Below are 24,762 nucleotides of genomic sequence, written 5' to 3' on the forward strand. Positions count from 1 at the left end.
TATTTGCAGAGCTCACATTTGGTTGTATACTAATTCACCTTTTAACAATTGACCTTGGGAGAATTGGAGAATTGACCTACTTTAAAGGGTCAATTAGGGCATATATACGGGGGGAAACCCCTCCGCGCAGTCCCCCACCCAATCCAAAACCCCCTGCAAACCCCCACCCAATCCCCTTATATTATTTATAATCCAAAACCAACCCAATACATATATAAAATAACTAAAATAATATAAAGGTCAGTTGTGTAGAAGGTCAATTAGGACCACTATAATTGGGTCAATTGTGCAAAAAGTCAATTGTAAAAGGTCAATTTGGGTAATTCCCTCACATCAGCCCAGAGGGGGCATATATTTGTGCTATAGACAGATAACAAATGTTTTTTTTTCTTCCAAACTCAGTCATAGCAACTCTCTTTATCAAACTCTGAAGGATGAAGGGATGACTTACTACCTGGAATGAAAACTTATGTCAAACAAGGAACTTTTTAGTGGATGCAATGGTCAATTGCGCAACAGGCCTGGCTTATTATCCCCCAGCATTGTGGAGGACTGACCTGTTTTAACGTTGTCGTGTTTGGTTTAGAGAATGTCCAGAAATAACTTTGGATGATTTTTCAAATGTGTGTAACTGATAGGTAGTGGGAAATAGTTTAGCCCATCCTCAAATCATGATTCCGATATCCTAAATTTCTCTTTTGAAGGAGCATGGCGTTGCTTCTCTCAGCCATTGAAAGTGCACCCCAAAAGCATAGTTTATGTTTGACATTTATTCAGGGGAAATTACACCACAAGACATTTGCAAATATCATCCTTGACAGCTTTGTCCGTGTTAGGATTTCATTTTCCAACCTGCAGATCTCTACCATTATTAGTCCTCCCCATCCTTCTATGACATTAGTATAATTATAAAAGTGTATGTAGTCACAGCTACAAATCTATTTGTAAATCCAAATAAGAAAACATGTCAAACTGTTGAGTAGGTAAATTGCACATTGTCTTACATTTTTTTCATGAGAATTTAATTGCATATTTATTGCTAAATGGCCATGTCCTAAATCGAGCAAATACATTAATACTGCATATCAGGGTAACATATTTTGATGATTTTCAATTTGTTGAAATTTGAAAAATTTAGCTTTTCAATTCAATGGAAGATAAAAGCTATATCTAGACTTTAGCAGCATTTAGATTCCAAGTCTTTGCAACTCACAACTTTTAACATAATACATGTTATTTGTTTTTAGATGTTCAACCTGTTGCCTACGAAGAGCCAAAGCACTGGTGTTCAATTGTGTACTATGAACTAAATAATCGCGTCGGGGTGGCGTTCTATGCTTCATCAACCAGTGTCCTTGTTGATGGTTTTACTGATCCATCAAATAATAACAACAGGTTCTGCTTGGGGTTACTCTCAAATGTTAATCGCAATTCCACCATTGAGAACACTAGGCGTCACATTGGAAAAGGTAAACTTTTTTAAATTGGATATCTTTTTGCGTTTTTTTCAGGAACATGTGATTTATAGTTAAATCTATTCCAAGGTAGTCTGAGTAATGTACAAATGTTGACAACTCTTGAATATTCCTCTTTCTATATTGCTGCTCTTCTGAAACCTGCCCAAAAAGCTTGATCTTGTCATTACAACAGAGTTGGAGTGAAATGAAGTTGAAATAGTATTGCTTTTGATTAGAAGCCTTGATTGCTCATGAAAGGAGTAAGTTCACTATTACAATGAAATGCTTTCTTACTTTAGTTCGCTCAATTGACCTATGATTTGTGTGTATAGATGTTTAAAGGATGCATTTTGTTTCCAAGTAGAATACATCTTTCTGGAATATTTTTATTGTCCTCTTAAAATGTAATGGTTTCTGCAGCTGATAACTACAGTGTAACCTTATCTTATTGTGTCTGTAGTTCTTCCATGAAAAACTAAGAAAACTGTTGTAGAACAATACATTTTATTTTTAAATAAGATCAAGCAGCAAACAAAAAGGCCCTGTGTTTGCCAAAAATGCATATAGGCAATAGTTTGCTCATCTTTGGTCTGTATGTTTTTTCTACATATTAAGTAATTTCACTTTGGAATACTGGATCAATTGCCCATAGCAGAACCAGATCCCTGAAACCGAGAGGGGCTGTCAAGTTGTTTAGTCTTAGTGGGGAAACAACTTATTTAGTTATATGCGTGTGTTTATTTATTTGATACTGTGGAAGGGACTTGCCCAAATTTTTAATGGGTGTATCCCCTATGGCAGCACGTCACTTTCTGACTGCCGATACTTACTTGACCACAAGTCAGGATTTTTGACACATTTGAACACTTAGTCAATTTATATATTTCACAGTTGTTGTCAGTTCTCAATTAAATTCTCCAAAACCATAACAATTCTCAAAACTTTCCACCAGCCTCTCTGGTCCACCACAGTTAACCAGAGCATGCTCTTTGGACCTGCCACACTGTAATCTCCACCCTTAAAGACCAAGCCACAATTCCTTCATGCGCTCTTTTAGCCCAGCCCAAAAGGCATACCACTCTTTGATAACCTAACCATCACCTCATCAAGCTATAAGCCATTGTTTTCTATTTCCAAATACTTCCTGTTTCTCTTTTTCCTCTTTTCGTTTACCCCCAAATCTGTTCCCCACTACAGGCCTACACTCTCGTATCAATGCACCATGTCCTATTCAACAACCTTATGTGACTTCATGAGCTTAAAACAGAATTCCAAATCATTCGAGTGCACCCTCAAGTGTTCCAATATCCCAAGACACAGCAACACAAATAAAATGACACACGGGCGTCTTCATGTCCTTCAAATCACAGGGAATACCAAAATAATGTGGTCCTTCTTCTATACGGCTGCACATAGCAATACATCTCCATGAGATAAACTAAGAAACCCCCTTCCGCGACCTAAGTGAGCAATGCTAGCGCCCAGACACAGGGATCCATACATAAAACATCCGCGAACTAAGCTAACTGTGTAGAAAAAAGGGATCCTTTTTTTTCTTTTGACTTTCAGCTGCAAACTAAGTTAGCGCCTAGAGAACAGGTATCCTTTTTTTTCTTTTGTCTTTTTCATCCGTAAACTAAGCTAACACGCCTGGAAACAGGGATCCTTTGTAATAACACAAAACAAACGACAAACAACAATTCCCCCACCCCCAATATTTATAGTATGGCCGAGTCTATACTTGCGGATCCACTGAAGCTCTCGGGCACCGTCTCTCCCTCAATCTGCCACTCTGCTGTCTGGTTTGCTTGGTGTCCAACGGGGAGTGGGCAGGAATTTCTACAAGGCAGGTCCTGACACCCTTCTGAACATTCACGTGTGATTTTCAATCCGTTCGTCGCGTGTCGTGATGCATCCCTTCGGGTACACAGTGGGAAAAATTCTTGCATTACCGAGAGGTCTTAGCGACTGTCTTCTGCTACCACTTTTAGTAGTGGCAAGGGAACTATTATCAGTCTCCCTGTTTACATGAAAGAGGAACTGGGCCCTGGAAATCCCCTTCCCCCAAGAACGGAAGACCCAGCCATAGGACAAAGTTAACTGCCATTATTAATAATTCACTGAATGGGATTGCAGCATGAACAGTGCAACATTCTCCAGGCACCTGCCGTCCAGTTGTGTTAATCGTTGATGTCACAAAAACGAGGTTCCCTCTAAAAACCTAACCGTGGAAGGGATTGGTTAGTGAGGTGAAGTATATATACATTCTATAAGGGATAAGTACGGTTATTGGACAAGCCGTATCTGGTGGCTCTTTCTTAGACCACCTCCATTTGTTGCAAATACAAAGTTACAGGTTAGCGTAAGGTGATTGGCCAGTGAAACATAGTGTAATCCTAGCTTGGAAGGTGGTTAAGGATTGGGCAGAAAGGGTCTTCTCAGTTTTGGACAGCTACCAGGCCAAGTGCAACTATTCAAGGTAGTGGAAATGACCCCGAAGGTGCTGCATGTTCCTATTTAAGTTCTCCAGCATGGGGTCTGGCATGGATTCACATGCTCATGAATATTCCCCGTCGTCAGGCTGGGAATCCTCGGTAAAGAAAAAATCAGTTTCAGTTTCACTTCTGAACTGTCTTTCTCCTAACAACCAATTACTGGTCTCTGGGTCATTCTGCCACCAGCCAATGACTGCCCTCCAGTGTTGGGAGTCCTTCTGTTTTACTCAATGAGCTACTTCTACAATTTTTCGACAGAAAAAGTTTAGATTTTTGTCAAATAAGAACCTGTGTGCTCTCCTCTCCATCTGCAGACATCCGGGATCCATTTGTCAGTGAATTTCAGTGCCCCTCAAGGGCGCTTATCGTCGAAGGCCTTCTGGAAACTTCGAAGAAACATCTGGCCTTCTCCATACCTACAGCCATAACTGAGGAGAAGGGATATTGGGGAGAACTCCCAGGTTTGCCAGAGCGATGCTGGAAGTCTGCAGACTTGGAGAGCCCAACTCCCTCTCCCAATATACACAGAGGACTCTGTCGACGGCAAGCTCAAACTGTAGTTTATTACCAATAAATCCAACATGGATTGATACAAGAACACAAGTGGATTCCAGTACTTCTTGACATCTCCTGGCTCGCAGGCCAGTTTTACTACAAAGTTACGTCATTACTTGGGCCCTTTTCCAAAAAACCTATCCGTGTGAGGGATTGGCCATCGGGAGTATAATGACCTATATGGTCCACTATACATGTTATTCTACTGGCTCTTCCATGTCGGGTAGCTGGCATGTCCCATCCCCAATTCACTATTTATTACATTGTTGCAGAGTAGTGGACTTGCCCTTTGTTCTTGTCTGTTGCCATCCACCCATGGAATACTAAACTGTGATTGGCGCTGATTCCCCCACACCCCAGGCCTGGGACTGGAATTAGTTCTCAGCTCATTGTGTACCTCTTTAAGGTAATGGGAATGATTGTTTCTGTATTGTAACTTGTGTACACCACCATTGCCTTATGAGAATATTCTCCTAATGGTAGCAACACGTGTAGCAATCTGCATCTGGCTGCACGGAGTGGCTTCTCCTTCCCACCATGGAAGAATGTCCATTGTTTCATTCGGCTTTACCAGGTGTTTAGAGACCTCAAAATCGAACTCTGCAGCTCCTAAATATTAGTATTTATTCCATTTTTCTGCAGCTGGTCCCTTTGTTGTCTGGGAATTGGAATGTCTCCATCTCTTGACCTTTTTCATCTTCTCCTCAAGAAACCCACAGCTGATCTTTGTCTGGCTAACTATCGCCCAATTTCCATTACTCCCTTTTTGGGGAAGCTCATGGAAAAGCTGGCCATCTCCCAGTTTAACCTTCATTCTGACTTTGTTGGCTCTCTCCATGACCACAAATTTGGATTCAGAGCTGCCAGAAGTACGGAAACTGCTCTCCTGAACATCCATGAAGACCTGCTCTCCAACCTTGATTCTAACATTTCCTGTGTCTTCATCCTACTTGACCTCTCCTCTGCTTTCGACAAAGTCAATCATATCATCCTGCTCAATCGTCTCTGTGACAGCCTGGGTATCACCGATCAGGCTCTGGGCTGGCTGACCTCTTTCCTCGATCCTCCCAGGTACAACTTGGGTTCTTCCTATCCTCTATCTCCCTTTCCACCTTTGGTGTTCCCCAGGGGTTTAACCTCTCGCCCTGGCTTTTCAACCAATACCTGGCAGCTCTCGCCTACTGCATTTCCATCTTCTGCTCAAACTTCCAGTGCTATGCCGATGACACCCAACTCATTTTCAGGCTTCCCTCAGCCACCTCATCTCCTTACCTCATCTCTGATAACCTAATCGCTATTCAAAATTGGTGTGCCGCAAATTATCTCTGTCTAAATGCCGAGATCCTCCTCATTGGTACACCTTCACCATCTTTTCCCCTCACTCTCTGGCCGGCATCCCTTGGTCCTCCTCCTACCCCTACCTGTGAGGCTGAGAATCTTGGGGTCATCTTTGACTCCACACTTTCCTTCTCTGCACACATCACAGACATCTCTAAAAAGTCAAACTTCTTACTGCACCTCCTTAGAGGTATTCTGTCTTTCCTCTCCTACCCTCAGAAGCTCACTGTCTCCCAAGCTCTGGTTCTCTCTAGGTTAGACTACTGTAACAGCCTATTTCTAAATCTACCTGCCTCCACTCTCTGCCCTCTACGACTAATCCAGAAGAGGACTGCGAGACTTGTCCTTGGCCTCAAGCCCTGGGATCGTATCTGTCCAGCTCTGAAATCCCTTCATTGGCTCCCAGTGGATGCAAGGATTACATTTAAAATCCTCTGCATTATGGGGCCTAGTTCCAAAATACCTTCAACTATCCCTCCGCAAATACCTCTCCTCTCGAGCCCTTCGCTCCTCTACTTCTAACTCCCTCAGGGTCAGTCAATATTCAAAGATCTGTCTTTGGCTGGGGCCTCCCTTTGGAATAGTCTCCCGGGCACCCTGAAACTTGAGGAGAACCATCTCCGGTTCCGGAAGCACCTCTAAGGATTCTAAGCAATCCACTGACCTTATTCTTCTTGACCTCTCTGCTGCCTTCGACACTGTCGATCACCCCCTTCTTCTCAACATTCTTTCTTCCTTTGGATTCAAAGGCTCTGTTCTTAATTGGCTATCCTCTTACCTCTCCTCCTGCTCTTTTACTGTTTACTGGGAAGGCCGGTCCTCTCCAACCAACCCAGCCTCTGGAATATGGCGTACCCCAAGTTTCGGTGCCTGGCCCTTTCCTTTTCACACTCTACACCTCCCTCCTTGCCCCCGTTATCTCCTCGTTCGGCATATCCCACCATTCCTATGCTGATGATACTCGGCTCTTCCTTTCCTTCTCTTCTGACCTCCACCTGAAACTCTCTTCCTGTCTTGCTGCCATAAAAACTGGATGTTTTACCGCTTTCTTTCCCTCAACACTGATGAGACTGAAGTTGTATTCTTCCCCTCCAACTCTCTTCCCCCTCCCTCTCCTTCACCTTTCATTCACTTTCCTCCTAATCTCCCTATCTCTGTCCACGCTCGTAACCTAGGCATTCACTTTGACTCCTCTCTCTTTTTCCCACCATATCTCTCTCACCTCTCGTGCCTGTCGCTACCACCTCTTTAATATTCGCAGTCTGCCACTCTCTCACTTTCCATGCTACTAAACTCTTAATCTCCTCCCTTATCTTCTCTCTCCTCTTCTACTGCTCCTCCTTACTCTTTGGACTACCTACTTCTCATCTCGCCCCACCCTCAAATCTATCTACCATTCTGCCGTCCGTACACTCTGTCTCCTTACCTCCAGTGACTCCATGTCTGCTGCCCTTTCCTTCTCTGCTTAGTCTTTAAATCTATACATGGTCTTGCTTCCCCTTACCTCTCCCCCCTCCTCCCTTTCTACACTCCCTCCCGCTCCCTTCATTCTGCTGACCACTTCCTTCTCACTGTTCCTCCATCCCCCTGAGCCCCATCCTGTTTCCGCTCCTTCCGGCTCCTAGCCCCCCTGCACTGGAACTCCTTACCTCTCTCAGTCCGCTCTATTCCTACCTTCTCCTCATTCCGCACTTCCCTTAAATCTCCTTCTCCATTCCCCGCCATGAAACCCCTTCCCCCTCCTTGCTCCCCCTCCTTCCTTTATCTTTTTTCCCTTGATCATCTCCCTCCCCTACCACCCACTCTCACCCTTTTCCCCTTCGTTTCCCTCCTCCGTCTCCTCCTCACCCCTCCCTCTCAGTTCTACTGCACTACTCTCCCTCTTCCCTTCAGTTTAATTGCTCTTCTTACTGTTTTGTTGGATTGATTCATAATTGTAATTTGCTTCTACTGTTATATTGTTATATGTATCAAGTTGTTAAAATGTTCACTGTTTTGGAGTAAAGCGCTATATAAACAAAATAAATACAATAAAATACCTCAAGACCTTCCTCTTCGCTTGCGCCTTTGCCCCTCTTCTCCCCTGCTGATCTGTTTTCTGTCTCAGCACTGTGCACCTGGACCCTCTTTGACCTGCTCACCTTGCCTACCTCCAGCACTGCCTCAGTGCCACCCCTTACACTCGGATTCTGTATCTGTACCCATACAGTCCCCCACTCTTCTTCTGCACTTATCAGATATACACTATCTGACTAATCTTGCACTTGCCACTTGCTGGCTGCACTACCACTTTTCACTGCCTTTATTTACTGCACTTAATATTTATTCGGTTCTCTTATCTGTTTTGCACTTTTCACCCCCCCCCCCCCTTTCAGCGCACTTCCTCCTTTTTCCCTTTTCCATGCACTGCTGCATTCTTAATATCACTGGGCCTAGTAAGATTGTTGTTTTTATTTTGTTCTCCCTTGTTCTAATTCCTTTGCATGGTCGCGCTCTGAAACACTTGTGTATGAGCGCGATATAAATAAAATATCACATCCTACCGTGGCTGTGGGCCCTGTCTCACATGTCTTGCTCTCCGTCCAGCCTGAATCTGCTCAGATCGTCTCCTGCTCAGTGATTTGAGGCCTGCTGCAATTTTCCCAAACCTTTATAATGCGGTTTCTACATTGTCCATGTTATACTGCATTTCGTGTGGGTTAGCTATATGTGGTTTGATCAGGTCCCATATATACTCCTGTATGTCCATGCGACTATTGGCTTTAAGCATCAGCAAGCTTGCCCAGGATCTCTTGTGCCTTGTGGTTCTGCGTTACTGCATTTGGCTAATGAAAAAATTATAAAAGCAATGACAGTATGTATATGTATCTGTCCTGTAGTTATAGAACTCTGTACTCGTGTTCTTCATGTGTTTTTTTGTGTGTTTGTGTGGTGCAGTGCGAACCGCACATGTGCTTCATCTCTAACGCTGCTATGTCGCAGTGTCTCTAACCACGTCAGTAACTTGGCTTCTTCGTGTCTAGTCCAGGCTGTCCATATAGGTGTCTCTGACGCCCTCAGGCTCTTCTCCCACACATGGATAGATTTGCACCGCACCTGGTCTGTATGGCTAACTGAGAGGGTACCTCTCCATATATTTGTCGATCATTGGTGCATTTGGGATTTGTCTGAAAAAGAATGGATGGGTGTGGGCTTTTCTTGCCTTTTGTCTTGTCATGAACTTAATGGGACGGGGAGCGGGGTGGCCCAAAGATCTCGACTCCCTATTCAGTCCCCTCTGGTGGACCTGTCAACCACATCCTTATACGTCAATCCTTTAGCTCTTGGTTGCCATATCTTTATTATTCCTCTGAGGTGTCTGTAGTAATTCACATGATCATCCAAAGTCATTCCATATAACTGCATACTCCTTCTGGGTTGCACCACATCCACTTCCCTTCATAATACTTTGTATCAAATGGGTTGTCCAACTTCATCGCTCCGATTGGGAACAATTCGCCTGATTGGGAATAATGCCAAAAACCTCCATTAGAGCACTCTTTGCGTGCCCCTGCATACATCTGCCTCACCTGGAGCTTGTCCACACCGCCCCCTCCAGCACAGAACCATTGCTGCCCGCAACGTTCCCTGTGAGCCCATTGTATGCCGATAGCAGCGTACGTGACTTCCATTCTGCTCCATAAGTCTTGTAATGAGGCTTACATGTATACATATGCCTCGACCAAAGCCCATTCATATAGATGGCATGCACCGCACCATATGACTTGGGCTGCCTCCGGTACCTGCGCCAGCCATCACAAATCAACCCGACACCTGATTTGCACCCGGTGCACCATATGAACTATTTCAGATGCCAGACATATGTGGCTTATTTTATGCCAAAAAACTATTTCTTACTATTATTGTGTACCCTCAACGGTTGCCCTCATCGGAAGAATACCCTTTCCCTTTGTGGTGTAATCTAACCCTAGGTAGCGCCTTGGCTCAGCCTATCTAAAAGGGATAGGTAGGGGAGACTAGCCCTCTTGCTACAATGAGGAAGTTACTTCTAACATCAGCTATGAATGTGCATAGCACAATTTGCTAAAACAATTGCAGTTTTTTGGACTAGTACTCTGTACTGCGTTCCTTGTGTGGTTAGGCAGTCCACGTGGGTCTATATGTCCGAATGACAGTTTATTCGCCCTCTGTGTCTGCTCACTATAATGGTATTGTCATTAAAAAACATATAATGCGTGAGAAATGTGACTCAATACATCGGCTCACAATTATGTGTATCTCTTTCTTATGCCACCACAAAAGACACTTTTTCGAGGAAGAACCATCTACTGTTATTGTGGATTCTCCATAATATCAAAACTATGAACCACACTTCAGTGTCCCAAATAGACTGTGGTGGTTTGCGGATCTTGTTGTTCTTTATATAGAAGTGTCCCCCTTATTTTTCTTAAATCTGGGTCCATGGTCGACCGGTTTCAATGATGTTTTTTCACAAATCATCTTCTTCAGGACCTGTTAACTTTGTTTAGGTAGACTAAATCTGTTTGTCCAACAGATCTGACACAGCATGTTCTGATTCACATGCTGTGTTTGCACGCTGTGTAGGTGGAATTTCAATCTGTACTCAAAGTGGGTGGATCCGCGCCACCGTCGATGCACTTGATCTTTTCACATGTGCTGGTGACTGTATATACTCTGATGGGATTAGACAAATATTCACACAGAGATGTCTATCAAGGTAAGTTGGTCTTGTGATTGCTTGTCTTTTGGGTGATGCTTTGGACCACGGGGAACAAGCCAGAGTGTTCGGAACGAGCCAGAGACCAGAGCAGCGCGAGATTCCAACTGAGGAGCCTCGCTGCATGCTCGCTGGAAGACACAGAGTGGAAATAGTATCACCCGGGCATGTGGTTTAAAGCAATCTGTGATCGATCGTAAAAACATTTCCTATGCACCTTAACTTAGTCTTCCTCACTTTTACACATGCGAAATCAAGGATCAGGGTGTGGGCATCTTGTGTTAATCTTATCCTTTTCCGCATAGCCCTAAGTTGAACTGCCCTCGCGACACTAAATCATATCCCCTGCCCCTGAAGCTGACATCACTAGACGCGTACGGCCCATTTCACAATGCGAATGCAGGTCTCCTGTCAACCTTCTCTGTGCGCCAGCTAATGACTTGTCTCCATGCAAATGGCAAGACGCCTCTTTCCTCAATAAGTATAAACAGACTGCTTCTCATCAGACAACATCAGAGTTGCTTTTTCAATAGTTTCAGTCTTTTTCTTTTTGTATTTCCTGTGACTCGTTTCTGCTCTGTTCAGCTATCTTCGATGCTCGTAGCCTGTGCAAACAGATAATAGTACTTGCATTACTATCGATTTTAATGTCGTATAATGCCAACAATACAGCCCTACCAGTAGGAGCCAGGGTATTCTGAGTCTGAATTAGTTGAAAGAGAAAGATTCGGAAACGATGGGGCATCGGTCGACAGTTGGGAGGATGGATCATGAGCCTAGTCGCATGGAAGACGTTTCCAACTGGTGTACCTGCAAAGGGTGCAAGGTCATGCCAGGCGAGGAGGAGAACTGCTGCTGCAGAGAAAACTCTGGATACTTGGCCTTCATATTGGAATAAAACACACCACCGATATGCGTTACCGAGCTGCATGACTTCAGGGCATCTTCTCTCACAAGGTCCGTGTTGAGGATTATGATGGTGTTTGTGCACAAACTTTACAACAGTTCGCCCTCGTGTTCCAAATAACGAGTAAGTGTACTGTGGATGTGATGTCACTTAGGCCACTAACATTTCATTTTTGTCTCCTATATTGTCGTAACTTTGATCTATCACTACCAAATGAATGTAGTCTGGCAATTCAATACATCTCTCGCGATTTGGGGAAATCGTAGTGGTCATCTTATGTGTCTTTCACGTATAACCAAGAAACAATATTTCTCTCTGTCCCAAACTTTATGGATTGCATGGGTGTACACATTTGTAATGTATCTAGACTTTAAAGCCTAAGTTGATTGATCCATGAAGTAACCTTTGTACTGGCAACTATACCATGGAATACAAAATTGAATTTTCAACTAAGGTTTGTACACTTATCATGTTCATTTAAATACAGTTTGTATGTTTCTCTTCCACAGGTGGTACAGGCTGGTGGCCCATCGTTTGTTTACATGGTGGCTTCATGGGAGGCTTGGATATCGCGTTCGACGTGTAATACCCGCCTGTGTCGGTGTTGCCATTCAAACCAAATTCCCCAGTGACAGCAGTCAGTACAGGGGATTTTCCCACACTGTGCTGCAACCCGAAGTATACAATTTGTAGTACATTTGTGCTATCAGCAACAGACCTGCTCACTTGTCCTTCATGGCTGGCGGGGTGGGAACGGCCAAGGTGCCAAACACCATGTACACTTCAAAGGTATCTTCCACGCAGGGGCCCATTGTTCACATGGCCTAGCCAGACCCAGTGTCTCCAGGTATGCTCCCCTGAAGCAGACTATGCCAGAAACATGTCACTCATTCACATACACACCCACTTTTCTAATTCTTTATAAACCCCTTGATATTTATCCTGAGAACATCTGTGAGCAATGGAAGTCAACTCGTGATTGTGCTACCTGTTCTCCTGCTACAAACTACCCTGCTTGCTGGATCTAATTGTTTGTTAGTCACGGTAAGGGCAGGTTACCTAAGCATCTCTTTCTGATCTCAAAATGTCCGTCTATTTCGAACGAATGTACCCAGTAGTGTAATGTTCATTCATCTCAATGGCTTTACCATTGTCTACTGTTTAAGTGTTCTGATCTCGATATATAGCAAATTTCATCAGTGTCAATTGAGATAGAATTGTGTCTTTCTCAGACCATGTCTATAAGCATGTTTCCTTTTGATGCATGAAAGTACATTCAACGGACGAGTACCAGTTACGATTTGTGTCGCATCAATCAATTCTGTATGAAAGTTATCCCAGTGTATATTTTACTACGCTACACAGGTTTTGCTTCTTTGACCAAAACAAACATTGCATAGAAAACTTTGATATAATTCCATCAATCTTATGCATTCAGTAGAATTATTTTGTAATTGTGTATACTTTTTTTTATACAGATTTTTCGAGAATGCCTGCTTGTTTGGTTTTCGGGTTCCGTTCTAGGAGTTATGTCAAAAGTAAGGGCACAATCATGCATACATTCCCAAGGAATATTGATTTAATAAAAGAATGGGTTCGACATTGTGGATTTCCGGAGGACGAGCTTGAAAGTAGAGCCCAGGCTGTCTTGGGAGAATCAAGGGCCAACGGATTCTGCACTTTACAGACGATATGTAAGACCAATCGCAGTACACAAAAAAGCATCAACTCACGGCGTCTTGTAAATTGCTTCCAAATGCAATTCCAACTCTATTCATGCACACGCTGCCTCATGTGAGTCCCGAGTGATGAATTAGCTGTAGGTAGTGGGTTACTGAACAGGTAAATACATGAACGGATGGGTGCTTTCGGTGTAAATGTGTCTTACTAAAGTTTGCATATTTACCAGATTGTATTACTTTTTAACTAAACCACGTTTTACTACACTTTTGTCCCCGGTTTATGGAGCAGCATAGAAAGTAATTATGACCATAGAAAACAATGCCATCGTGCCCTTCAAAAGAAGCATAATCTTTTCGTAATCGGTTGCTCGACATGTCAATTTCTTTAGGAGAGCATACTGACGGAAGCACAGCCCCTCCAATTGACGAAACCACTGACATGTCTAGTATACCAATGCTGAGCCCTAGAGACTTGCAGAAGTTCATATTATCGACAGTTGGAATTTCCCACATAGCTAATGCAAATCTAATTTTCCCTTTTACCACTTTGTGACAATGCACTGAAAATGAAGGAGCAAGATTCTGCATCCATTTCTTTTACGGAGTCGTCAACAACTTTGAGCGCACTACCAGGTAATTTTATTTCACTTTTCAATTGTGAGAATGTATTTTGCTTGGAATTTAAAATAATATGAAATTGTGTATGTATCCTGTTGGTTATTTACACTGTCATTTATGAGTTTCTCTTTATTTGTACCATTGTCTGCATCCCATTGTCTCAGTTCCATTTTGCTGTTCTCATCCATACTAAAACAAGTACTGTGTTACAGGGGGTTGCTGGTACTTCGACTACAATTACATCATCCTTTGGAGTTCGTCCGGAGTATCAGGTATGTGTACTGACAGTTCCCTTGAATGAAAAAAAGTAAATCCTACATAGGATACTATTAGACAGTGACATTCAGATAAACGTGCAGTGTTTCAAACTTTTATCATTTCAGTTCTAACGTTACACTTACTCCCTAATGCAGAATATATTGCAAAATGTTTGAGGGCAACATTACAATCAGTATGTTTTGCACTGTGATCTCTGATAGAGTACACTTGCCATCAATCAGGTGAAATTTGAAATGTATATTTTGACTACGAAGGTATGCATGTAAGCGATGTGTGTGATGAACATTTTTAATTTCATATACGTTTGACTTTTGTTTTTTTAAATGAATATTCAATTAATGTATATACAGTGTGGAATTAGAAGAGGAGGCACATGGATCAGAGGTGGTGGACCAGCTTGCCGGTGCAGTCGTTTCAGAGACGACCATGGTTTCACAGAAAATCAAGAAAACAAGGGTAACTAACAAACTATTTTGTTTTCTAGAAGTGTTTTGGGCTGGTGTTTTCCTCATAACATGTGCTATCTACTGTATGTGTGATTTACATTGAACATGTTTTTACCACCCATCTCCTAAAGGCCCAGAAGAAAAAAAATATTAAGACAGACAACAAATTAAACCAAAGATGCTGCTTGCCAAACGGATTTCACCATGGACCAACTACTGTTTGAGGTGCAGCGTGGTCTAGTCAATAAGCAGACTCTAGATGCTTCTGTCTAATGGCTAAAAACTGAATTGAATGTGACCGGCGAAGCCAGCAGTGTGTTTTTGGACCATTGCTACAATGTGAGAACTCGACAAGATGAAACTGAAAATAATGAAGATGCTTTTGAAATCCTTGCTGACCACTTGAGACAGTCTACACCTGCAAAAAAAGGTCCACCCAATAAACAATAGACGTTGATGATTTCTCCATTTTGTGTGCAAAATAACACAACCTGAACTAACCGACTGAAACCTCAAAGCAATTGACCGAGGAACTTCCAAAGTTCTCGACTACATTTTGTCTAGTTTCGGTGATTTGTCCACCACAGCTGAGTCACAAACCACATTCATGCCGGACGAATCGATAATTAAGGAGCACAAATACATTGTATTCGACAGCTGCCTGGTAGAGATTATACTGATGCTGAAATGTGTCCATCCAATGAGGGGGAAAATGTGCGGGGAGCCATTGGTGAATGTGACTTGTGTATTACAAAGCACTAACCTGAAAATCCAAGCCACCTGTGCCCACCTCCATGATAGATTTTCGTGATCAGCTCAACTGATGCTGGGCAAAGTGGCAGCTGGAAATCTACTGTGTTCAGCAGCTTTACTTTTCAATGGCTCGACTTTTAGTAAGTTGTCCAGTTTCTGTCAATTTGTGAGACTTCAGTTCCTTGCTAAAACGCAGTACTACAAAAATCAAAGAGAATTTTTATTCCCCGCTATTAGTCAAGCCTGGAAAATTGAACAGATGTCAATTGAAAGGACATTCTCTGGTAAATGGTTCAGGCTAGCTGGCGATGGACAGTGTGACAGCAAAGTACTGCACATACCACTTCCAAGACATGCAAAGTAAAGACGTGAATTTGGCGGTCGTGCAGGTGCCCCAATATAAATCCTCAGTGTCCATGGAGAAACATGTTTTCATAAAATCCCTCGAACATCTTTAATCGAGGGGAATGCAAATAGATCTCATAGCCACTGACCGACATGTTTCAATAGCCAGGGCCATCCGGGAGCAATTTCCAAACATTCACCATCAATTTGATGTATGGCACTTTGCCAAATCAGTCAATAAAAACATCACAGCTTCTGGTAAAAAAAAAAAGGGTTAGGAAAATATTTTACAGTTGTACCAGTCTTTCAGCAACCATCTTTGGTGGAGCTCAAAAACTTGTGATGGGTCTGTGGAAATTCTACTTGAAACATGGCGCTCATTGATGCACCACTGTTCCAACGTCCACACATGGACAGAAAACCAACATTTTCACCAGTGTGCACATGGACCCTTATCGGAGGAACAGGAACGCAAGAAGTGGTGGTTGGTTCCATCTTCACCTACACACAAAGCTCTTGAAGATCGTGTTTGATAAAACTCTTTCAAGAGACCTGAAGGGACTCACAGAATTTTGTTACACCAGAGATTTGGAGGTGTTCCAAAATATATGCCTAAAGTACAAGCCTAAGAGGTTGCATTTCGGCATAAACGGTATGCAATCTAGAACATTACTAGCCATATTAGTGCATAACGAGAATCTAGGCAGAGAACAATCGAGAACTGCAGGAAACTTTGGAATGCTTCGTTACACAATGCCCTTTGCAAAACGAAGCAAACAATGGGTTGCCAAGCCGATATACCAAGAAGTGGAATTCGATTTTGTAAAAGATCTCACTTTGACTGTGTTGGCCATGCTTACTCATGGAATCGATCCTGATTTTGTTCCTAGGACACATACGTTGCCACAAAGCATTGCAAACAAGCCCTGTCCACCAAAAGCGGACCTCGTTGAACAGTTGACTTCCCGGTATAAATGATTAGCAGCAGGGTATATGTTCCACAATGTTTGTACATTGTACATGAACAATGGAATGCTATTAAACTCGATTTTCAAAGCTATTAAAAGTATTAAAAAGTATTTAATCATGAACATTTAATCCGGTTTATGAATCATTAATTTATATTTCGAACGATAACATGCATGTCTCTGGTTGCTTGGTCTCTGTAAAGCACAACATAGGTGGCCATAGCGTCCAAATTGTCTTTTCAAATGTATTCTTTGTCAACTTATTTTTTTCAAGAAGTGCCTGTTGTAGAATGCCATACAGTGGAACTCTGTGTGTTCCCCCTTCCTGCTTTCGCCCAGCTCTTGTGGGTGCTTCACTGATCAGGGCACGGGAGGGTCAGATGGATAGCAGCATGAAAGAAACTGCTGGGTCTGCACTTGCCTTAGAATGCAAGTCTCCAAATAGACAGAATAAATATGTGTCCCACTAGGGAATGAGACCAGGAGAGTAATTGCAAGGGAACCAAATTTTATTTAAGCAAATAAATGGAGCAAAGAACTCTGCTGCTTGAGAGCGCTCTGCCGAACATTACAAGAACAGTACATTATAAGTTCTCGAAACGTCACTACTGAAGTTTCCCTATAGGTGCGTAGTGTTACGTCGGGATTGGAGGAAGACATGGATACAGTATATAGATAAAGGGACTGGCTTCACAGGATTGGCTGGTGTCTTCCAGATCTGGCAGGCCGCACGTGGGTCATCTGGGCTCCTCTTGGCAAGTTGAAGGTCGGGCAAAGATACACGGAAATGAAGTACAGCTATCTGACTAAGCTAAGTAACAAACTTGGCATGCAAGGACTAATGACTGTAAGAAAAACACTGCATGAAAGCGGGTTGGTGTGAAATAGGTGCATTCTGAGCTATACTTTTATGGGGGCATGCGTTAGGGGTCATTCCTTCGGATGCCTTATCAGAAGGGAAGCTATTTGATTTGCGCCCTTTGGAGTCTTATGATTTCAAACACAGTGGGGATAGGTGTTACTGTTAACAAAATATATGACCACTGTATATTAGGTATATGGTAGGTGAATTGGAGGTGGTGCGGGGGGAGGGTCTGGTGACCAGATGCGTTCAAAGGGATAGGGGGCATGGGTTCAGGGCACCGCAGTCTGGCACGGAGGGGGTGGCGAGGGCATGACTGTCAACAGAGATGGATGGGGCACTAAGGTTGGAGCAGGCCTTGGTCTCTCATTCTTGGATGAGCACATTTTGTCAGGGCTCGTTACTTGCAAAAATGAGTAACTGCATTTCCCTGAGAACAGGAGACGCGCTGAGCTGACAGAGGTGGTGGGGGCTTGCTGTGTGCAGCGCTGAGAGAGGGAGGGCGAGTGAACATTTCGCCAGAGGCCTAGAAAAAGATGGCGTTTGGAAGGATACAAAATGGGAGTTCAAAGTCTGCACATTAGCACAGCGTTAATACACTTCTATGAAACATGGGTGATGCACATAGGTACAGGAAGGGTGGAGATGTCTCCCCCCTTAGCTTACACGTCATTTACCTGGTACGAGAATGGTGCAGGGGTGGGATATACCCCTCTCCTCCTACATTTGTTAGTGCATGGGAAGGGCACTTGGATTTATGACTTGTCAGTGTCTCACGTTATCCGCAGAGCACATTTCTCCGTGAAAAACAGGGTGCACACAGACGTGACAATGAGGAGGCCCCTAATTGGAACTGTTGTCATAAAATAACTAAATGACTATCAATATAGAAGAGTAAAAAAAAGTATTCACAATAACACGGCATTGGTGGATGCCAGCAAACAATTACTTTGTTTTTTGAACCTATTTCAAATGCCACGTTGGTCGGTCGTGCTAATTGCTCCAATACAGTGAAGGTCATTGCGTTTGATGTTGCTTGTGGGGAGTTCACACCGACGTGTCTTGTACGGTATGTTTTTGATTTGTGGCTTTCCTTTACAAAAACGAAACTTAGCATAGGCGCTCCAAAGAAGGTTCAATTGTTGTTCGTCCTTGGAAGAAAGGGAGGATATGCTATGAATTGAAGGACGGGAGGTGTGGAATACCCGCAAAAATTATAAGATTCACCTTTTTAAAACTGGACAAAGGGACATGTAATTTCACTTTATGAAAACCGTTGATCTGAGCGGATACTCTGCGTTACGCCAAGAGAATGGAAATACCAAATATAATGTTTTACTGAAGACGAGTTTATAGACAAGTTAAAGGTTTCATTTTCTGACTGGTATTGATTGCTTACATTTTAATGGGTTGTTGGTTGAGGCATATTGTGATGACATGCAAACACAACCTGTATGCATTTGTCTTTGTCTGAGTGGTGGCTTCTTCAAGAAGCAGTGGCAGATACAACTAAATGGATGTATCACGATTACGCCGATGAGGGACGATCGCCCGGGACCGATGTGCCCATTGACGGTACCAGCAACAAGCAGCAACCTGTCATCTTTTACAGTGTTATAGCAAGAAGCTGCTGGCGAAGCCTTGCGATTCAAGGTGCATTGAATGCGCTTCTTCTACAGAAAGGAACACCGGGTGCCTTGTGATAAAGATTTGATGCTCAAACAGAACGAAATTAAAAATGTGGTTGATAATCAAAATTGGCGGATGTTCTTGCAGCGTTTAATGTGAAATAAAAGTACATAACAAATTGCAGAGTATTGGTGTTTCTTTTAAAAATAGTGTTTTCTATTCCGATTTGCGACCCACTGTGCTGAGCGAGGATGTGTTAATATTCCAGGTTCTGCGTCAACTAACGTTTATATGTAGTGGATGACTAGGCGTGTTTGGCTACGCTGCCCACTAACATTATGAAAATAGGTGGAGAATATCGCTAGGAATACCGATGTTCGCTTCAGGGGCGGGGGATATGATTCAGTGCCGCGAGGGCAGTTCAACTTAGGGCGATGCGGCAACGGATAAGATTAGCACAAGATGGCCGCACTCCAGTGCTTTATTTCGCATTGAGGAAAACGAAGGTAAGGTGCATAGGAAACGTTTTTACGATCATTCACAGATTGTTTTAAAACACATGCTCGAAAGCTCGGGACAGTAACATTTTTGAGCGCGCTATTCCTTTTAACTAGTAATTCACACTCATCTCGAACACTATCTGTCTCTAACCTCTCTTCCCTGAATAGGTCTTCGCCTGTCACTGTGGTCAACCTGCACCCTTCTGCCACTTCAATCGCAGCTCTCCATGCTCGTCCCGTGTCGTCCATCCCATGTACCACTATCCAGTACTCTCTCGCTATCACTGCCTCAATTTCTGTTGTGGTTCCCTCCTCCTCGTCCAATGGTATCTTTGGTCTGAATAGATACTCGTTTGGAGCGTGCCGCATCTTCCCTGCAATCCCTCGGAGCCAAGCAATAGCGATGTCGGCCCCGTACAAGCTGGGCCTGATTCTGGACTTCCTCCCAGACGACAAGAGGATGGAGGCGATTGCCCTCTTCCAGGAGATAGAGGTGTCTTTGGACCATGGCATCACAGTGGCACTGGACATCGCCCACACAGGGTTCCGGCAGATGGAGAACAGTGTCTGCCTCCGTCGTCGAGGCTGGCTGAAGGCCACGAATTACCACCAGGAGGTGTACAGGCAAGGGTACTGGACATGCCGTTCGATAGAGCGAACCTCTTTGGGAAGGCCGTCGACGAGTCCCTGCAGGCCATCAAGGCGGATCCAGAGAAGGTCTGGGCCCTGTGAACGCTCTAGCAACACTGCTCTTCCTTTCGCTCCTTCAGAGGGAATTCTGGCAGATCGACGATAGGTCTTTCTTTGTCGTACCGCCAGCCCTCCAGGTCCACAACCCAGGAGGCCTACAGAGGGCATTCCAAGGCATATGGTGGAGGTGGTTTGTGCTGCTATTGCCCTCAAGGCAGGATGCTGACACCAAAGCAGGACTGAACCGGCCAGGATGTCGGGCCCCCACCCATACACCCCATTGGGAGGCCGGCTGACGGGATTCATCTGCAAGTGTAATAAGATCACCAGCGACAGATGGGTGCTGGACGCTCTCACCCACGGACACACCCTGGAGTTTTAGCACAAGTGTCAGCGGATCCCTCCGGTGGCCTGGCAGGAACAGCACGCCCCTCAACTCTTGGATGAGGTATGGGCCATGCTGTGAAAGGGGGCGATAGAGCTGGTTTCACAATGACTCCAGGGCTCTGGAGTCTACCCCAGATACTTTTTAGTCAAAAAGAAATCCGGGGGCTAGAGGCCCATCCTAGACCTGTGGCGTCTCAACCGGTACCTCAAGTCCCAAAAGTTCAGGATGGTCACATTGCAGCACATGCTCGGCCAACTGGAGGAAGTAGAGTTCTTGACTTCGCTGGACCTGGAAAACACCTACTTCCACGTCCCCATTTACGAGAAGCACCGGAAGGTCCTACGCTTCGTAATGCAGGAACGGCACTACCAATTCATGGCCCTCCCCTTCTGCATGAAGTCTGCCGCCAGGGTGTTCACGAAGTGCCTGGCACCGGTGGCAGCCCATCTGCTTCTGCGGGGGAAACACGTGTACCTGTACCTCGACGAATGGCTCATCCGGGCCAGTTTGTGAGAGTTGGCCGTCACACACATGGAGACGACCGTCCAGCTGCTGACAGATCTTGGATTCTCCATCAATTATCCAAAGTCCTGCTTGGCACCATCGCAGAAAGCACTGTTCCTTGGAGCCAGACTCAATGCGGTCTCCTGCCTGGTGTCCCCCTTGGAGGAGAGGGTTGCGGCCATTCTGGGAAAAATGCACAGTCTGTTGTCACTGAAGACTGCCACAGCGCGGACCATCACATCACTACTTGCCATGTTGTCTTCTTGCATCTACCTTATCCGGCTCTCCAGGTTACGGATGCAACCTCTTCCGGAGTTCCTGCATGCTCTGGATTCAGGTGTCCAGAAGCTTCGCGGACAAGATCCCACTCAACGAGGAGTTCCGTAGGGCGATAAGGTGGTTCACTCCAACATTGCCAGGGGCACAGGGTTTCGAAACCCCCCCCCCGCCCCCATACCAGCAAAGGGTCACTACAGACGCTTCCCTGGAAGGCTAGGGAGCCCACACCAGATGTCTGCACGCCAGAGGCCTGTGGCTGACGGAGGAGAAGGATCTTCACATTAATATCCTGGAGCTGCTGGCAGTGTTCTGGGCCCTCAAGTCATTCCTTTCGTCTCTGAAGGGCAAAGTGGTGAGGATCTTCATGGACAACATTACCACAATGTTCTACATCAGGAAGCGGGGGGGTCACTTGATCCCCAGTGCTCTCCAAAGATGCGCAGGACCTGTGGCACTGGGCCATCGGACAAGAGTCCTCGTCACCTTGCATGAGTCAAGAACACCATCACTGACATCCTCAGCAGGGAGGTGCACTCCTGCCACGAGTGGGAACTTCAGTAGGACCAGGTAGACTGCCTCTTCATAAAGTGGGGCAGGCCCCAGATCGATCTGTATGCGATGGCAGCGAACTCCGAATGCCAGAAGTTTGCCAGCAGATTCCACCAACCGGGGAGCATTGGGGACGCCTTCCCCTTCCTGTGGGAAGGCCTGTTTCTGTACGTTTTCCCTCCGTTGCCTCTCCAGTTGCGGGTCATCAAACGAATCAAACAGTGCTGATACTCATCGCCCCGGCGTGGCTGAGGCAGATTTGGTACCAGCACCTTCTCAGCCTGTCAGCGTTGCCTCCGGTCAAGCTGGTGGTGGTCGCGGATCTGCTTACCAGGGAAGGGAGTGCCATCCTGCATCACGACCCAGGATTGCTGAACCTGAGCTAGTTTGGAGGGTATGAGTTGCCAGCGGGCTGCAGGGAGGTCCTTGCCAAGACCAAGTGCTACGGTCACAAGTGGAAGTGTTTCGCTATGTGGTGACGGTCGCAGAAGTTCACCCCTCTGAGGGTCACAGCCTGTTAGGACTCACTGCAGTGGTACTGGAGGCGGAAGTTCTAAATGCAAATTCACAGTAGCCGTAGAATTCTTCCTACAATTGTAACTCTCTTCTGTTACAAAGAAGCAGACAGAGTGATCCAGTTGTTGGAAGAGGAGACACACCACCGCATGCCAGCTATGAAAAGACAAAAACATAGTATATCAGAATACTAGCTATAGAGTGGACTACTCCCTAACTCTAGGTTTACCACCAACCTGAAAAGTTAGCGAGATGGTAATAATAGCCGGTCAAGTGGCACAGCGAGTAGAGCGCTCGCTTTGACATTCGTGCAGAGCCTGCTAGCGGAGGTTCGAATCCCGGCGGGGCCAAACTCAGCCTTCCATCCTTCCGAGGTCGATAAATGAGCACCAGACACCGTGGGTAATAATAAGCAGCGCTCAGATACCTGAGGGTTCGTAGCACTATATAAATACCAAATTAAATTAAATTATTAAATTAAATAGGGGTGGTGTGGGTGAAGATCCTCCTTGGTAATCAATTCCAACCTAAGAAGAGAAACAATAGGGTACTAAGCTAAAGCAACATGAACAAGTCTACACTAGGCAAATGAGAACAGGAAATAGGGTTTCAGAAAAATCTAGACTACAAGACAGGAGGGAATATCTTACCACAGTATCCGGGATTCCAACAGATATAGGAGCACCAGTTCCAGGTCCATAAACAATCCAACAGACTATCCCAACAGCACAAGGACACCTAGGAGAACCTAGCCCGATGGCACGAGGAGGTCTGGTTGATTATATGCTAAGCGTCTCTAGTCCAGAGAAGTCTGGAGATGTAGAAATTGGAACCTTTTGATGTTCAAAAATGAGGTTGGACTGATGGGTCAGCAGAGAGCAATCCGTGAGACAAAGGTGAAGTCATACATTTGCGAGCTGCAGGGGGTCAAAATCGGCGTGCCAAAGAAGTCCTTTGAGTGGAAATGAGGTCAGCACTTGCGGGCTGCAGGGGTTGAATTCGGCAGGCAATAGAAGTCCTTTGAGCAGAAATGAGGCTCAGAGGAAGGGAAGGGTAAGGGGACGGGAATGCACACACCGTGAGGAGGACCAGGTTCAATACGTGTGGGATCTAAGGACTAAACAGGACTTGTGCAACAGAATAGCAAACTAAAAGCAAATGCAGACGAAAACAGAAAGCGAAGCACGAAGCTAATCCAGAACTGTAGTCCAAAACACTTCAGTCTGAAGCAATGACCGCGGGTTTGTGGGCGGGCTTTATTCGTAACCCGTCACGTGTCTTGTTGTCATGTGACTTTTCTCTGATGACAGGACGGTTTGTTGCAAGCTTACCATGTCTCCATGGCAACAAAGAGCAGATCACAAACTGGGCTGTCCTGTGTAGAGGACGGAATGTTTTGCACGTACTATTTCTAATGTTTCTAGTATGGAACTTAGAACTCGGAGAAGTAGAGCAAAAACGGAATGATCCTTGCCGGGTAACGTGATTCCTAACACAGCCCCGCAGATTCTTCTATACTTGGTGTCCTTGGCCAAGCCGCGACTGGCGCATGCCTCTATCAAGGTACATCTGGCGGCTATCTCCTGCTGCACCAGGGCTCTTGGAAGATCTTCTCTTTGGTCCCACTGCCTCGTCAAGGAGTTCCTCAAAGGACGGTTTCAAGCTTTCCCGCCGGTGTAGGCTCTTGCCTTGCTGTGGGAACTCAACGTGGTGCTGACAAGGCTCATATGGGCCACCTTTGAGCATATGCATCAGGCCTCTCTCGTTCCTCTCGTGGAAAACTGCTTTCCTTATGGCCATCACCTCTGCCTGGAGCCAGATCCTATCCTGCAAATAGCCATATCTGACTTCCACGAGTTGTGGGTGGTGCTGTAGACTCACCCCCCTTTCATGCCGAATGTTCAGTCGGAATTCCAGCTCAACGAGCCTTCGGTGTTACCTGTGTTTTTCCCGAAGCCTTTGTCACCGACTGAAAGTGCCTTGCACTCGCTGGATGTTGCTTGTGCCCTAAAGTTCTATGTGACCCGCACAAAGAGTTTTCAGAAGACGTCTCAACTGATGGCGAACTTTGGTCCTGTGAACCATGGGAAGGCCTTATCCGAGGCTTCCATCTCAAGGTGGCTCTCCGGGTGCATCGCGCACTGTCATTGGTTGATCAACTGACCGCTGCCTGGCCGCCTGAGAACTCACTCTAACAGAGCGATCAATGCCACAGCTTTCCTGTCCGGTGCGCCTCTGCTGGACATCTACAGGGCTGCTACGTG

The 24,762-nt window shown here is 45.0% G+C and overlaps 1 protein-coding gene across 1 annotated transcript in view; it reads left to right on the forward strand.

The window, feature by feature from the left end:
• Positions 1 to 24,762, forward strand: part of SMAD5 (SMAD family member 5) — a 293,927-nt gene that overhangs the window by 175,046 nt on the left and 94,119 nt on the right. The window contains exon 5 of the mRNA XM_069652605.1: positions 1,248 to 1,469. Within this exon, the coding sequence (XP_069508706.1) occupies positions 1,248 to 1,469 (222 nt within the window). The remainder of the gene's footprint in view (positions 1 to 1,247; positions 1,470 to 24,762) is intronic.

The sequence above is a fragment of the Ambystoma mexicanum genome, chromosome 3p (genome assembly GCF_040938575.1).
Source record: "Ambystoma mexicanum isolate Mex_15411 chromosome 3p, UKY_AmexF1_1, whole genome shotgun sequence".
Classification (NCBI taxonomy): domain Eukaryota; kingdom Metazoa; phylum Chordata; class Amphibia; order Caudata; family Ambystomatidae; genus Ambystoma; species Ambystoma mexicanum.